The sequence below is a fragment of the Hyperoodon ampullatus genome, assembly GCF_949752795.1.
Source record: "Hyperoodon ampullatus genome assembly, chromosome: 3".
Classification (NCBI taxonomy): domain Eukaryota; kingdom Metazoa; phylum Chordata; class Mammalia; order Artiodactyla; family Ziphiidae; genus Hyperoodon; species Hyperoodon ampullatus.
Window position 1 is genome coordinate 52,289,615 of NC_136916.1, and position 14,402 is coordinate 52,304,016.

General features: G+C 33.1%; 1 protein-coding gene across 4 annotated transcripts in view; it reads right to left on the bottom strand.

Moving 5' to 3' along the window:
- Window positions 1-14,402, bottom strand: part of VPS13C (vacuolar protein sorting 13 homolog C) — a gene marked incomplete at both ends in the record, with an annotated part of 185,655 nt that overhangs the window by 17,570 nt on the left and 153,683 nt on the right. For all 4 annotated transcript variants that reach the window (XM_079700003.1, XM_079700000.1, XM_079700002.1 and 1 more), the window contains 8 exons: window positions 1,216-1,355; window positions 3,346-3,459; window positions 3,578-3,689; window positions 4,314-4,383; window positions 4,490-4,571; window positions 5,362-5,502; window positions 6,531-6,672; window positions 11,990-12,225. In XM_079700003.1, the coding sequence (XP_079556129.1) occupies window positions 1,216-1,355; window positions 3,346-3,459; window positions 3,578-3,689; window positions 4,314-4,383; window positions 4,490-4,571; window positions 5,362-5,502; window positions 6,531-6,672; window positions 11,990-12,225 (1,037 nt within the window). The remainder of the gene's footprint in view (window positions 1-1,215; window positions 1,356-3,345; window positions 3,460-3,577; window positions 3,690-4,313; window positions 4,384-4,489; window positions 4,572-5,361; window positions 5,503-6,530; window positions 6,673-11,989; window positions 12,226-14,402) is intronic.

Genomic DNA, 14,402 nt, shown 5'->3' on the forward strand with positions numbered 1-14,402 from the left:
AAAAGTGCCCATTTCTTAGATCCACCCCTCTCTAGTACTAGGATTCTCATATTTTGAAAGCTTTGATAACTTGTTTTAATTTGCATATATTCTTTGATAAATAATAAAGCTAACCATTTCTAATATCTATTAGCCACTGTATCTTCCCTTTTGTGAATTATCTCACATTGTCCTCTGGCACCTATGGCATTGGAACTTTTAGGTTAAAAATTAAGATTATTATCTTTTCTTATACTTGTCATCATATTTTTCTAGCCCTTTGTTTTTTAAGTGTTTTCATTGATTTTGTTGTAAGAGTTTAATTTTTATGTAGTCAAATCAATTTTGTATTTTTCCATTGGGATTTTTTCATTGTTTTTAAACAGAAAGGTTTCCTTTTATTCAGAGATTTGATAGCGATTAACTTCTATTTTTCCTTAGTCTTTGTTTCTCTATTTCAATTTTTTTTTTTTTTTTTTTTTTTTTTGCGGTACGCGGGCCTCTCACTGCTGTGGCCTCTCCCGTTGCGGAGCACAGGCTCCGGATGCGCAGGCTCAGCGGCCATGGCTTACGGGCCCAGCCGCCCCGCGGCATGTGGGATCCTCCCGGACCGGGGCACGAACCCGTGTCCCCTGCATCGGCAGCCGGACTCCCAACCACTGCGCCACCAGGGAAGCCCCTCTATTTCAATTTTTTGTTTAAGCCTTCAATTCCTATGAAATTTGATAGTGTACAAGTGAGGTGAAAATAATATTAATGAATTTTTTTCTCTAGTACCACTGTTGAATATTCAATTCAATAAACATTCATTGAATTTATATGTGTCGGGCACACACAAATATTCTTATATTAAATGTAGCAAGGAGCTATTATCTATACTTTGCCATATAATTATACTGAAATCTAATCCTGTTGCTATATATTTCTAAATATAATTCCTTTTAAAACATGGTCAATTTATAATATACTACTAAACTAATTCAATGTTTATACTATATTCATGTATTATCTAGATACTGATAACTGCAGAAGATATTAGACTCTTTACCTTATCTTTATGAGTAAAATAAGTATACCTAAAGGGCATAATTAGAAAGGGACCAAATTATTCAAGAATAAGTAGTAAGAATTATCATTTTTCTAAGCTAACATTCTAGCACAAATGGAGATAATTAATATCCAGAAACATCATTCTGATATAAAAACCTCCCCAATACACTTTAACATAACTCTTACTTGAATATAAGGTCATCCACATCAGTCAGAGTAGCACCTATGCTTTTCAGTAGCAGATTGACAGAATGAATTGGAATCATTTCCTGGTTTTCTTGGTCTGACTCTTCATTGCCAGAACCCAAAGACAAACTCAAGTGCAACTATAAGAAAAATAATGTTCAATAAATGAAAACTAAAAACAAAAATATTTATATACATAGAAGCCAGATCGTCCAGATACAAACAAATGTTCTATCTTTCAATTAGAGTCCTAAAGAAAACTACTATTTGTTACTCAGTAAATTACACTGAACAGCTCTGATTCTCATATTTACCTTTTGATAAAATACAAATCAGTCTATCCCCAAAATTGAACTATAATTTTATTCAAAGCCTATAAATACCATTGTGTTTATATGGAGGAGACCAAAACACTTTGCAAAAATAGCATCATCATTTTAAGGAGAAAAATGTGTCAACTGGCCCACAAGTAGTCTAACACTTGAAATAATGGACAATCATTTATTTTAATTCAATAAGATAAACAACTTATGGTAACAACTAACAATAACAACTGTGGTATAATCATACAATAATAACAAGTAACAAGAACTTGACTATTATGGCAACAATTAGCAAGTTCTAAACAAATTTTTAAAAGAGTAATAAGTTTTTCAGCTTCCACAGACCCTTCAACTCAGTACTTAACCATGAGATTTTCACATTCCCATTTAGCTTCTTCTACTTTGTGCTGCATCATCATTAGTGCAACAGTGCCAGAAGGCAAGAGTACCAGAAGACACAGGCGTAAGGTAATTCAACATGTGTAGGTAAAGCAGATAACTCTCCCTTCTCATTCTGCCATTCTCTAGGCATTTTCCCTCATCAACAGAGAGCACAACAGAGGGGACTTGGGGTAAAGCCAAGAAAGCCTGGTTGTTGAGTTTTTTTCTCTGATGTGGACTTTTGCCCATCTTCAGAGTCACAGACTGCTGGGATCCAGGAAAGTAATCTTAGGTGAAAAGAGATCCAGCTTTTTCCTAGGGCAAAGTCACCATGGAATAAGAAAATGACCATGGTTCATGATCTTAATTATTCAACTTCATGGCACAATTCCCAGTGTGCCTAAAAATACGTATAGGTAAATCATCAATCTTTAATACCGCCGAGATTATAAACTCCATAAAGTCATTTTACACCTTCCACAGCAACTTTGATAGCAGGCCTTCAGTAAATAATTTGCAATTTTGATAGCAGGCCTTTAGTAAATAATTTGTTGAAGGTACTGCTCAATCTCATAAAGAACTGATTTTCAATTAATAATGAAAAAGAAGTTGTGTATGATACCACATAAAACAATATCAATTTTAAACCTAACACTATGGATATGTCTGATAACACCAAACTAATGTATCAATTTAAAATAATAATTGCATTTTATAAATCTATTCATTTAGCTGAAAGGATTGGTGAATGCAACTAAAAATAATGTGCTATAAACAGTTTTGGAGACTGTAAAGGATCATCAATATTTTAAAAGAGTTATTTAATTGTAAATCTGGCCCATTATACAAGTTTAGAGCTTCATGGTTGACAGCATTTGTGAATTCTCTAAGCAGTCACCTTCCCCTATAAAAGCTAAAAAGAATAACAAAAGGAGGTAAGGAAATGGGTTCATAAAGTACAAAATCAGGCAAGTGAAAGGTATCCAATTTTCCACTCTCTTAGTTACAATCAAATTTTGGAAGGGTGAAAAACACCACATCAACAGTATAATGCCTACTTCAGCGTTTTCACATTCTGGTTAGGAAACCCATTATAGCTTTCTATTCAGACAGTGACAGTAGTTACAAAGTGCAACCAAAACATTAAACATTGGTGAGCACTTCTTCGCTTAATTAAGAAATGCTTTTGTCAGCTTTTTCCTTGAAGAAAGGGGTTATTAATTCAAGACTAGAAAGCACGCTCTGGTGGTTTCTCTGTGGGAATTATGGTTGTACATATGTCAGAGAACTGTCTTAATTATTTCAATTAATCAAACAAAATTCCCACCAAATACTTGATGCAACAAATTAAAACCCACATTTGTACACAGGACCTTTAAAAGTTCTACAATACTGTCAAATTTTCAAAATAGTAATTATAACAAACCTTAATAGGAGAAATATGGAAATGTTCAAAGAAACTAAGAATGGACGTATCAGTCACTGAGGTCTCCACTAATTCTGTGTTTATAGCATCAGAGTCTTCCTGGATTAACTCTGTCTGAAAAAAATTAATCAAGAATTTCTATTTTAATTTTTTTTCCTACTACAATTAGTGCAAAGAATGGTTGATTTAATTTTTTTACTTTATAATTTTCCCAAGAAATAAAAATTATTACCCATTTTCTTTCGGCTTCAGGATCAGCTGTTGGGGTAAACAGTGCAGTAATAGCTCCTAGAAACCCCTGATCAACTTTTAAGGCCATTTCCTGAATGAGAACCATAAAATACCTAAGGAAAAAAAAAATGTTTAAGTGGAAAAGGTTTTTTTAACAATGAAAAAGGCTTTCTATCAAACCTTGTAATTTTCCATGTTAAAACTTTGATTTTGGCCAAAAACCATAGTAAGATCTTGTTCCTTGATCTCTAAAAAAAAGTGTTATGTTAACAAGATCAAAGTCTACTTAGACTGAGATTTTTTTTTTCATTATAGTGAAGGTTTCACTAGAGGTAATACTGCTGTACTAACACTTAGCATTTAAAGTCCCAAATTCCATATTTATCATGTTATAGAAGAGACAAAAGCAAAGATGATGTAGCATGTATTACTTAATTTTTAAAGTCCACAGGAATTACTTTAAAGAATACACCTCACAAACACACTTATCATTTATATTTCACTGACTATTCTAATGGAAGTTACAAAGGAGAGAAAGTGGTTGAAGGAATTTTACTTTAAAATATATATTATTAAAATAAGTTTCAATATAGAAAATCACTTGACCAAAAGTAGATTGATATGTTCAGGTGGATAATAATTTTTATACAGAAGTCACTTTCAAAAGAGTAAAATTTATTTTCAAAGTAGATTCTCATTTTAAATTCCTTTAGATAAATAAGGGAATCTTTACTTACTTGAACTGTAAGACTTTACTGTACTCATTAAATCTTGTGATGACACTCACATCAATGAAAGGTTTGGGCTCTAAAAGGAAGAAAGAAAACAGGAAAAAGGCAATCAAGCTTTATAGTAGGTCAAAATAATGTCTACTCAACTTTGATATATAGGGTATAACTCAATTTTTTTTTACCTGAATCCAAAGCAATAGATTTTGGAGGGGCCACAGGATGAAATACAACAGGGAACACTGTTCCTGGTAACTGACTATCAACCTGACCAAAAAAAAAAAAAAAAAAGAAAACTGATTCAGCAGGACTTGAAATAATTTAAATTTAAACTTTTATTTCAGAGACAATATTATAGACGATGCCACTAATTGCATCATAAATAAGTATCTATGTATATGTGCTGCTATTAAAAGTTTCACTTTAAATCTAAAATTCTTATAAATCTCACCAAGGGCAAGCTTTTACATAAAGGAATATATAAACATCCTCATAATTGCATTAAAATTGTGCAGCATGAACATCATTAATGGAAATATTTGTACCTATGGATCATGTGAGATTTCATCTATCTATTATTTAAATAAAAATTTAAGTAGAGACCAGATATGAAATTAGAGGTTAGGTATTAAGAAAAAAATTAAAATGTCCTAAATAGCAGTAATCGGTAGTTAAAAGCAAGAGATGGAGAGAGAGAGGAAAGGAGCAATCAAACAAGCAGACAAAAACTGCCTCTTAAAGCCCTACTCATTCCCATATAGAAGGACAAAAGAAAATCCTATTTTGGGATCCCATGACAAATACAAAGGAATATTAAAAATAACAATTTCAGTGTAAGAAAACACTCTGGCAGGCTAACTGGTCGAATTAAAGTCTCAATGGTCATTTAGCCTTGGATGGTGAATCTACAGGATATGTGGAAGAAGGAGAATAAACATATAAACAAAAAGAAAGATACCAACTATGATGCATGATAGAATCTTGTTAAAAAAAAAAATTCAGACCCAAAATTCCCAAACTGATTAGATATATCTGCTGAATAGGATGATAATGTTACCTGAAGCCAATACAATCTGGCCCTTAAACTTCTTTGGTGAGGAGACTGCTTAAATTCAACCTGAATTCCTGATAAAAAATCTCGCTTTATAGGGCAGCAAACAGGGAGGCGCATTTCCATTGGGTCTTTGCCAAAATTTACCTGGAAAAAAAGTACGTGTTTGTGATAAAATGGTATGAGCAGTGAAGCCCATTTTATATATCCACTTACTCACAAACTGTAAAGGAAAAATATCTTAATCTCTTGGTCTCATCAAAAGATCTACCTTAAGATGATCTACAGTTGAGATACTGGAAGCAGAATCATCACTTTTCTACCAAGGTTATAAGGAAAACAAGAAAACAACTGGAGAACTTTTCAACTATAGAAATTATACTTAAAGAAAATAAGCCATGCTTTTTACATTTTAAAAACCTCAATTGTAATGGATAATTCTAGATAACACTTAAACTTTGTTTTAACAAAGTTAAACAAGGAATAGTTAATAGCTTATTTACGTCTGACACTAATTGTAGAGTGTTTTTTCATTTGAGCATGACCAACACTTACAGGGATGGGCGTGGGGTTGGGGAGCATATCTGGTGACAATGCAGACTCAACCATTAAAGACAAAGAGTAACCCAAATTGTATGACTGAACCTGCAGTCAAGCTTCTGGGGTCTTCTTGGAGCAAAAGTGACTTTCAGTTTCAACAGTGTAGGGGCCTATGTAGAGTACACATTTATTTGTGGACATCTACTCATGTCCTACAATCATTCACATTTAATGAATTTAATTGAGCAAGTTTTCATCACTGATATATACAATTTTGCACAGCCTTTATTTAGCAATATATATTGGTATCATTCAGAATAGGAAAAGTTTCAATAAGCAATCTTAATTTCTCCATAATCTTCCTAAAAACAAGTTACATGAAACTATCTGCTTTGCAAATAGAAGAAATTATAAAAATGCAGATAAGAAATGTATTTAGATAATGTTTCATACTATATGATTCAACAATGTATTTTAATTTAAAATGTACTAATAAGTTTTATTAGTTATGCCAATCCTACAAATTAATTAGTTTCTGCATACACATTTTTACTTGGATAGTGAAATTTTATTTACTACCACCAGAAGCAACAAAATACATATATAAGAAACAAAACAAAACAATTTTGGTATACCTCAAAATTATCATCTAGTTTAATCCAGCCAAGGTCTCTTGATTCTAGATATTTCTTATAGGACTTTTCCAATAAAATTATCTGCTTTTGACTAAATGGCTTCCATTTCTGTTTTGGTTTCATCTCCCAAACAACACCAGAACTAAAATAATTCACAAAGAAAATTAATTAAATTAAATACATATTTAGGTTGTGGAACTGTCATTCAACTCCGAATTGTTGCAACTGTCAACCACCTACGAAAATCACATTTATACATGAGATTTTTTAAAAACACCAAAATATATCTGTCTTATAAAAGTGCATAAGGAAAAGAGGCAGGGGAAAATCTTTTTCTGTCACACGTTGACATCAATGAGCTAAGGGACCAGCAGACTTTTTTCATATGGGGATATTTTAGGCTTTGTGAGCTGAGACAAAATCAAAGTTATTATGTAGGTACTTAAATAACATGAGAGATAAAACACTTCCACACATTTTTTAATTGATGAAATTCAAAATGTAAAAATAACAGTTGGGTACAATTTTTAAAAACAAGTCTATTAATGAGAAAAACACTTTCTCCCTCCCCTCCTTCCTTTTTATTGAGGTATAGTTGACATATAACATTACTTAGTTTCAGATGTACAACATAAAGATTTGATATTTGTATATACTGTAAAACTATCACCACAGTAACAGTTAACCTCCATTACCATACATAGTTACAAAAAAATTTTTTTACACTTCTTTTGTGGGGGTGACAACTTTTTACTTAATTAGGGCTCAAAGTTAGTGTTCCCTATTATCAAAATCTATTGCAAATGTTCATCTGTTAATGCTGATCTGTAATGAGCATCTTTAAAAATGTCCTTTCATGCAGAGATACTGTCAAATACTGATCTCAATCTAAGAGAATATTAGTTTAACTAAGTATATGTATCGCTTGTAATACATTTGTAAAATTGTATTCTATATTAGAAAAATTCTAGATCTAATTTTAAATTCTGTTTCCTACTCTATTAGATTCTTCTCTTGATTGTTGCCTTTTAGCATGTCAATACATTACAAATCAATCACTTCCGATTGAAGGTTAGGTAGAAGCTCCTTCATTAATAGTTAAATGAATTTTGAAATGTGGAAATTTTCTTTGTACTTGTCCTGAGGTTGGAAAACATGTTGTTGGAACTGTAGTTGTAGGTCATAGAATATATCCACCAGCTCCAAACTTGTGTGGGGTTGGAGATCTCACTTCTTGTTTTAACTTTGGACAGCAGAGGAAATATATAAAATAGACTAACATTATTTGCAACTCAAATGTTAGTTATCATCAAAATGACTCTGCTGTTTTACTTTCTGCCTGTAGGTTGAATTTGCTATCAATTCTGCAGCAAAAGCTAACTTCCAAAGCCATTCAGTGTTCAATAATAGTGGCTGAGGGTGGTTCTTTTAATTTAGAAAAATTTAAATCTTGACTGGGAACTCAAAAAAAGTACAATGAAAAGTATTACCGTTACACAAATTGCTGTGTGTTAAGTAAGGACATTCGGCTTCTAGCTCTGACAAAAATTCGCTGAACTAATGATCGTTAAGTCCACAAGAGTGAATGAAGTTCCTCATTGGGCACTACTGGTTTGATAACAAATGACCAATTCAAATATTTTCTGCAAAGTACCTGCTGACAAACAACATAATGAAACTATACACATTCAACACTACATTTTCACAAGCTTTGTGAATTTGTCCAACTATGTCTTCTTGTGTTTCACACATTATTTTCTCATCATTAGTTGTAATATACCTTAGAAGATTCCACTTCATGTACTGAATTAGTATTACTTCAACTTGTTTGAAAATATTCTCACCTGTATTGTTCTATGTTGACTATTTACATAGGCTAACTCTTCATTCACTTTCAAACTCAGTACTGGCTTCTCAAATATGCAACTGAGCATATTGGTAACATCTATTCACTCATGAAGAGCCAAGGAAAACCACGCAAAATTATTTGCCTGTTTTCTAATTAATTACTGATGTTGTTCCAAATGTCCTCAATTCTTCAAGCAACTGTTCTCACCAAAAGGCCAACACTCCTAAGTTTATATGCTCTGGACACATTTCTTTAGCTGCTACAATCAGACATGATTCAATTAATCCACCATAGGTAAAAGGCTTTCTCTGCATGGCTAACAAATGGGTCAATCCAAAACTAACTTTGGTTGCAGCTTCATTTCTGTTTTGTTTTTTTAATCTTATAAAGAAATTCTTCTGTGATGAGATACTGTCTGAGATTTTCTAACTTTTCTGGCCATTGCTTTCCTGTGAGTTGGATATATTCTGATGCATACTTAGTTTGCAAATGTCAATATATATTGTATTCTTTAACTACACACATAGTGTCATTACATAATAAAATAATGCTTTGCCATTTCAATTGATAACTGTGTACTATAGGAGAGAAACCTACCACAACATAATAAAGGCCATATACAACAAACCCACAGCAAACATCATTCTCAATGGTGAAAAACTGAAAGCACTTCCTCTAAGACCAGGAACAAAAGGATGTCCACACTCGCCACTATTATTCAACATAGTTTTGGAAGTCTTAGCCACGGCAATCAGAAAAGAAAAAGAAATAAAAGGAATACAAATTGGAAAAGAGGAAGTAAAGCTGTCATTGTTTGCAGATGACATGATACTATATAGAGAATCCTAAAGATGCCACCAGAAAACTACTAGAACTAATCAATGAATTTGGTAAAGTTGCAGGATACAAAATTAATGCACACAAATCTCTTGCATTCCTATACACTAACAATGACAAATCTGAAAGAGAAATTAAGGAAACACTCCCATTTACTACTGCAACAAAAAGAATAAAATACCTAGGAATAAACCTACCTAGGGAGACAAAAGATCTGATCTGTATTCAGAATCTATAAGAAACTTATGAAAGAAATTAAAGATGATACAAACAGATGGAGAGATATACCGTGTTTTTGGATTGGAAGAATCAATATTGTGAAAATGACTGTATTACCCAAAGCAATCTACAGATTCAATGTAGTCCCTATCAAATTACCAATGGCATTTTTTACAGAACTAGAACAGAAAAATCTTAAAATCTATATGGAGACACAAAAGACCCCGAATAGCCAAAGAAGTCTTGAGGGAAAAAAAGAAAGCTGGAGGAATCAGACTCCCTGACTTCAGACTATACTACAAAGCTACAGTAATCAAGACAATATGGTACTGGCACAAAAACAGAAATATAGATCCATGAAACAGGATAGAAAGCCCAGAGATAATCCCACACACCTATGGTCAACTAATCTATGACAAAGGAGGCAAGGATATACAATGGAGAAAAGACTGTCTCTTCAATAAGTGGTGCTGGGGAAACTGGACAGCTACATGTAAAAGAATGAAATTAGAACACTCCCTAACACCATACACAAAAATAAACTCAAAATGGATTAGAGACCTAAATGTAAGACTGGACACTATAAAACTCTTAGAAGAAAACAGAGGAAGAACACTCTTTGACATAAATCACAGCAAGATCTTTTTGATCCACCTCCTAGAGTAATGGAAATAAAAACAAAAATAAACAAATGGGACCTAGTGAAACTTAAAAGCTTTTGCAAAGCAAAGGAAACTACAAACAAGATGAAAAGACAACCCTCAGAATGGGAAAAAATATTTGCAAACCAATCGACAAAGGATTAATCTCCAAAGTATATAAACAGCTCATGCAGTTCAATATTAAAAAAACAAACAACCCAATGAAAAAATGGGCAGAAGACTTGAACAGACATTTTTCCAAATAAGAAAAACAGATGGCCAAGAAGCACGTGAAAAGCTGCTCAACATCACTAATTATTACAGAAATGCAAATCAAAACTACAATGAGGTATCACCTCACACCAGTTAGAGTGGGCATCATCAGAAAACCTACAAACAACAAATGCTGGAGAGGGTGTGGAGAAAAGGGAACCCTCTTGCACTGTTGGTGGAAATGTAAATTGATACAGCCACTATGGAGAACAGTATGGAGGTTCCTTAAAAAACCAAAAATAGAATTACCATATGACCCAGCAATCCCACTACTGGGCATATACCCAGAGAAAACCATAATTCAAAAAGACACATGCACCCCAATGTTCAATGCAACACTATTTACAATAGCCAGGTCATGGAAGCAACCTAAATGCCCATCGACAGACGAATGGATAAAGAAGATGTGGTACATATACACAATGGAATATTACTCAGCCATAAAAAGGAATGAAATTGGGTCATTTGTTGAAACGTGGATGGATCTAGAGTGTCATAAAGAGTGAAGTAAGTCAGAAAGAGAAAAACAAATATCGTGTATTAACACATATATGTGGAACCTAGGAAAATGGTACAGATGAACCGGTTTGCAGGGCAGAAATAGAGACACAGATGTAGAGAACAAACATATGGACACCAAGGGGGGAAAATGGCGGGGGGCTGCAGTGGTGGTGTGATGAATTGGGAGATTGGGATTGACATGTATACACTAATATGTATAAAATGCATAACTAATAAGAAACTGCTGTATTAAAAAGTAAATAAAATTCTAAAAAAAAATATTTTCATATTTAGTTCAAAATACTATACAATAATGAAACGTATAGCCAAGAGAATATATCAGTCATACATACATAAATGTACTAATATTACATTAATGGTATGTATAATACCATTTATTGAACCCTTAATCTGTCAGGTGTTGCACAAAGAGCATTACATACATGACCTCTTTATTTCCTTAATTTTCTACTTCACTGAACAAACACATGATTATCAATAGACCCTATGCTCGTTATACTTGGTAACCACTCCCCCCAACAGTCTCCAAAGAAGAATGAGTCTTTTACTAAAGTTAGTGAGATTGAAACACCAAAACAGTTAAATTCAAATATTTTTCTTAGATAGGTATAAGCACAATCAGAGGAAATACCTGGCTCCATCATTATTAAAAAGTTCTAAATGAGTAGTCAATAAAGATTATGTACCCACGTCCACTACTGCCTGCCTGCTCTATAAATAACCCTTTCTACCGGTGTATGCAACTTGTTGGCATCCCCCACCCACACCAGTTTTTCCAGCCTCTACAGCACCACTGCACATGCACATACTTCTTTGTAGCTTTTCCTGGTGTTTTTATAATTCATTCCAAAAGTGTACAAACAAACAACAAAGAAAGAAGCAAACCTCTTTCTTCCCCCACCAACTGATGAGTATTATAAGGGCAAAGACATGATCTTAGTCATCTTTCTATCCTAGGGGCTTTTCAACTAGCAGTGAAAACAGTTGTTCAGTAAGTTTTGCTGAAAGAATTGCATAGTAAGCAAATTCAGAACAGGTATCTGTCTATGCTCATCAAACCTGATATTACGAACTCAATGCCTTTTCAAGATTTCTGATACCTTTTCCTTCTTTCATACCTGGTTATCCCAATATATGAAACTTCTTGCTTGTTTTCATTGTTAACCAGTGAAAGCCCAAGACTATGGAGAGAAAAAGTTATTTCATGATTGGCCTGCTCCATTTCTTCTGCCTGCAGTGCTTTCGAAACCAAGGCAACATCATCAGTGAAAAGCAAAACTCTCTGGCGCCCATCTAGAAATGATACCCAGTGTATTTGGATGTTTGCATCATATGGAAACTGTCCACATTCATCCTGTGGGAAAGAGAGACTTCATATTAAAACCACAAACAGTAAGCTTTTATTACATAAAGTTGAACTGTAGTAGCTGAGAAAGCATGACTATAAATCAGAAAATTATCAAAATAACAAATTAAAGTTATAATCTGTTTTAAAAAATACTCACCATTTTTTTCAAACAGTAACAAAGATTAATAGTGCTTAATTTTTTTAAACCTTAGTTTGAGTTACCTTGTTAGTGCTCAAAGGTCACTTAGCAGGGACAAGAGTATTCTTCAATGGCATCAATGCCATAAGATGCTTACTTGTCTCCCAGATGGAGAACAGAATGGTTTAGAAATTTATTCGAAAAGTAACCTCAGGTAAAACTAACTGGTTTATTTTTAGGTTTTAATAATTTATAACACTGCAAATACGTATATAAATCACATTGTTAAATAGTCAAACTATGGTGATCAGTTTGTACTGAGTTTCACTAAGAGCCTTCTTCGCTGACAGTCTCACATAGCATTTAAAAATATGAGGCTTGATTTGGTGAGTGTCTTCAGAGATTTAGATAATGATTTTTCTCTCATTCTGGACTTAACATAAATATAACAACAGTTCGTTTGAGCAGGCAGTATAAGTTCCTAATATGTGCTTTTCATTTCATGCTTTCTTGGAAAACAAAAACCAAAACCAAATAAATAAAGGATGTTACCAAAAGCACAGGAATGGTTGGTATTTGTTGTTGTCTAAAATTTACGTATTGCTTTTAACATATGTCAAAGTAGACTGTGTAATTTTTTTACTCTAACATGATCAAATTTTGTAAATGTTCCAGAGATACCTACTAAGAAGGTGAATTCTCTCCTTGTAAACTACAAAATTTGATACGTAGCTTGGTTCAGTCTTAGTTATCACTCAAATACTCTCTAATCCCATTTGTTTTTCATCTATTTGATCTGTTAAAAATTAAATGAGGTGTGTTAAAATATCCTCAGGCAACTGTGTTTCAGTTGACTTCCAACACTTTAAGTTTCACATTTTGATTCAATATTCACTGCATGAAGGTTTATGGCTATCATGCCTTCTTTGTCACATTATCATATTCTATTTAATGACTTTGAATGCTTTGAATTATAGTTGCTCAGAAATTAAAATCAACAACTTTCCTTTTTATTTTTGTTTGTCTGTTAAATCTTTACCATGTCTTCTGCTTTCAACCTTTTGTATTAGTTCAGTTAAAACAGATCTCATGTAAGTAGCATTTGGTTAGAAACTAATTTTTAACTTAATCTGAATGTGGTCTTTTAATAGGAGAATTTAAACCATTTTCATTTACTGGCATAATTGATGGGAAGCATGGTTTAGTGGGGAAAGTCCATGAACTGTGAAGCCAGACAGACCTGGTTTTGAATTCTAACCAGCAGTTCTAAGTTCCAATCATAAGAATTAATGATACTATATGACAAGCATTAACACACGATATACACTCAATAAAAGGTATTTGCCACTTTCTATATACTTCCTTAGGTTTCCTTCTTTTACTATAAGGGCAAATTTTTCTTTATTTTCATTTTCTCAATTAATTGTTTTAGAATTCTTTTATCACTGATTTTGGTTCTACTAATTGGTATCTTTAAAAAAAACCCATCATCTTTGATCTGTATCTCCTAAAATTTAGGATTAAACGGTGTTAATATAGTATGTTCAGAATATACTGTTTCCCTGCTCCCCTTTCACTTTATTTTGTTGTCTTTGTCTTTTATTTCACCATCTTTCTCCTTTTTCATAGTTGTCATATCTTTATAACTTTGGGGATCTCAAGCATACATTCTGAAATTTTTCTCTGGTGCTCCTGTAGTAAAAAAATTTTCAGAAGTATAATCAGCCTCTGAATCTTTAGGATAATGTTAAGTTTTTCTCCTGAACTATGTTTTTCATAAACTCCATGGGTTTTTTTTCTGTTTATTCACACTTAATGAGGAAAGTGCTTTCCAATACTGTAAGGATTTTCTCTGAATTCCCACCTGGGCCTGAGCAGAATTTCCCTCTCAGATCAACCCAGGGGACAAGGAAATGGGTTAATTGCCTTGCTTCTAGCTCAAGTTTCATAATCTGGCAGATTACCTGCTGCCTGAGGCACACTTATCTACTTTTCTTACTGCCTGGTTCTCTAACACCAAACAGAATAGAGACATTTAAAACCA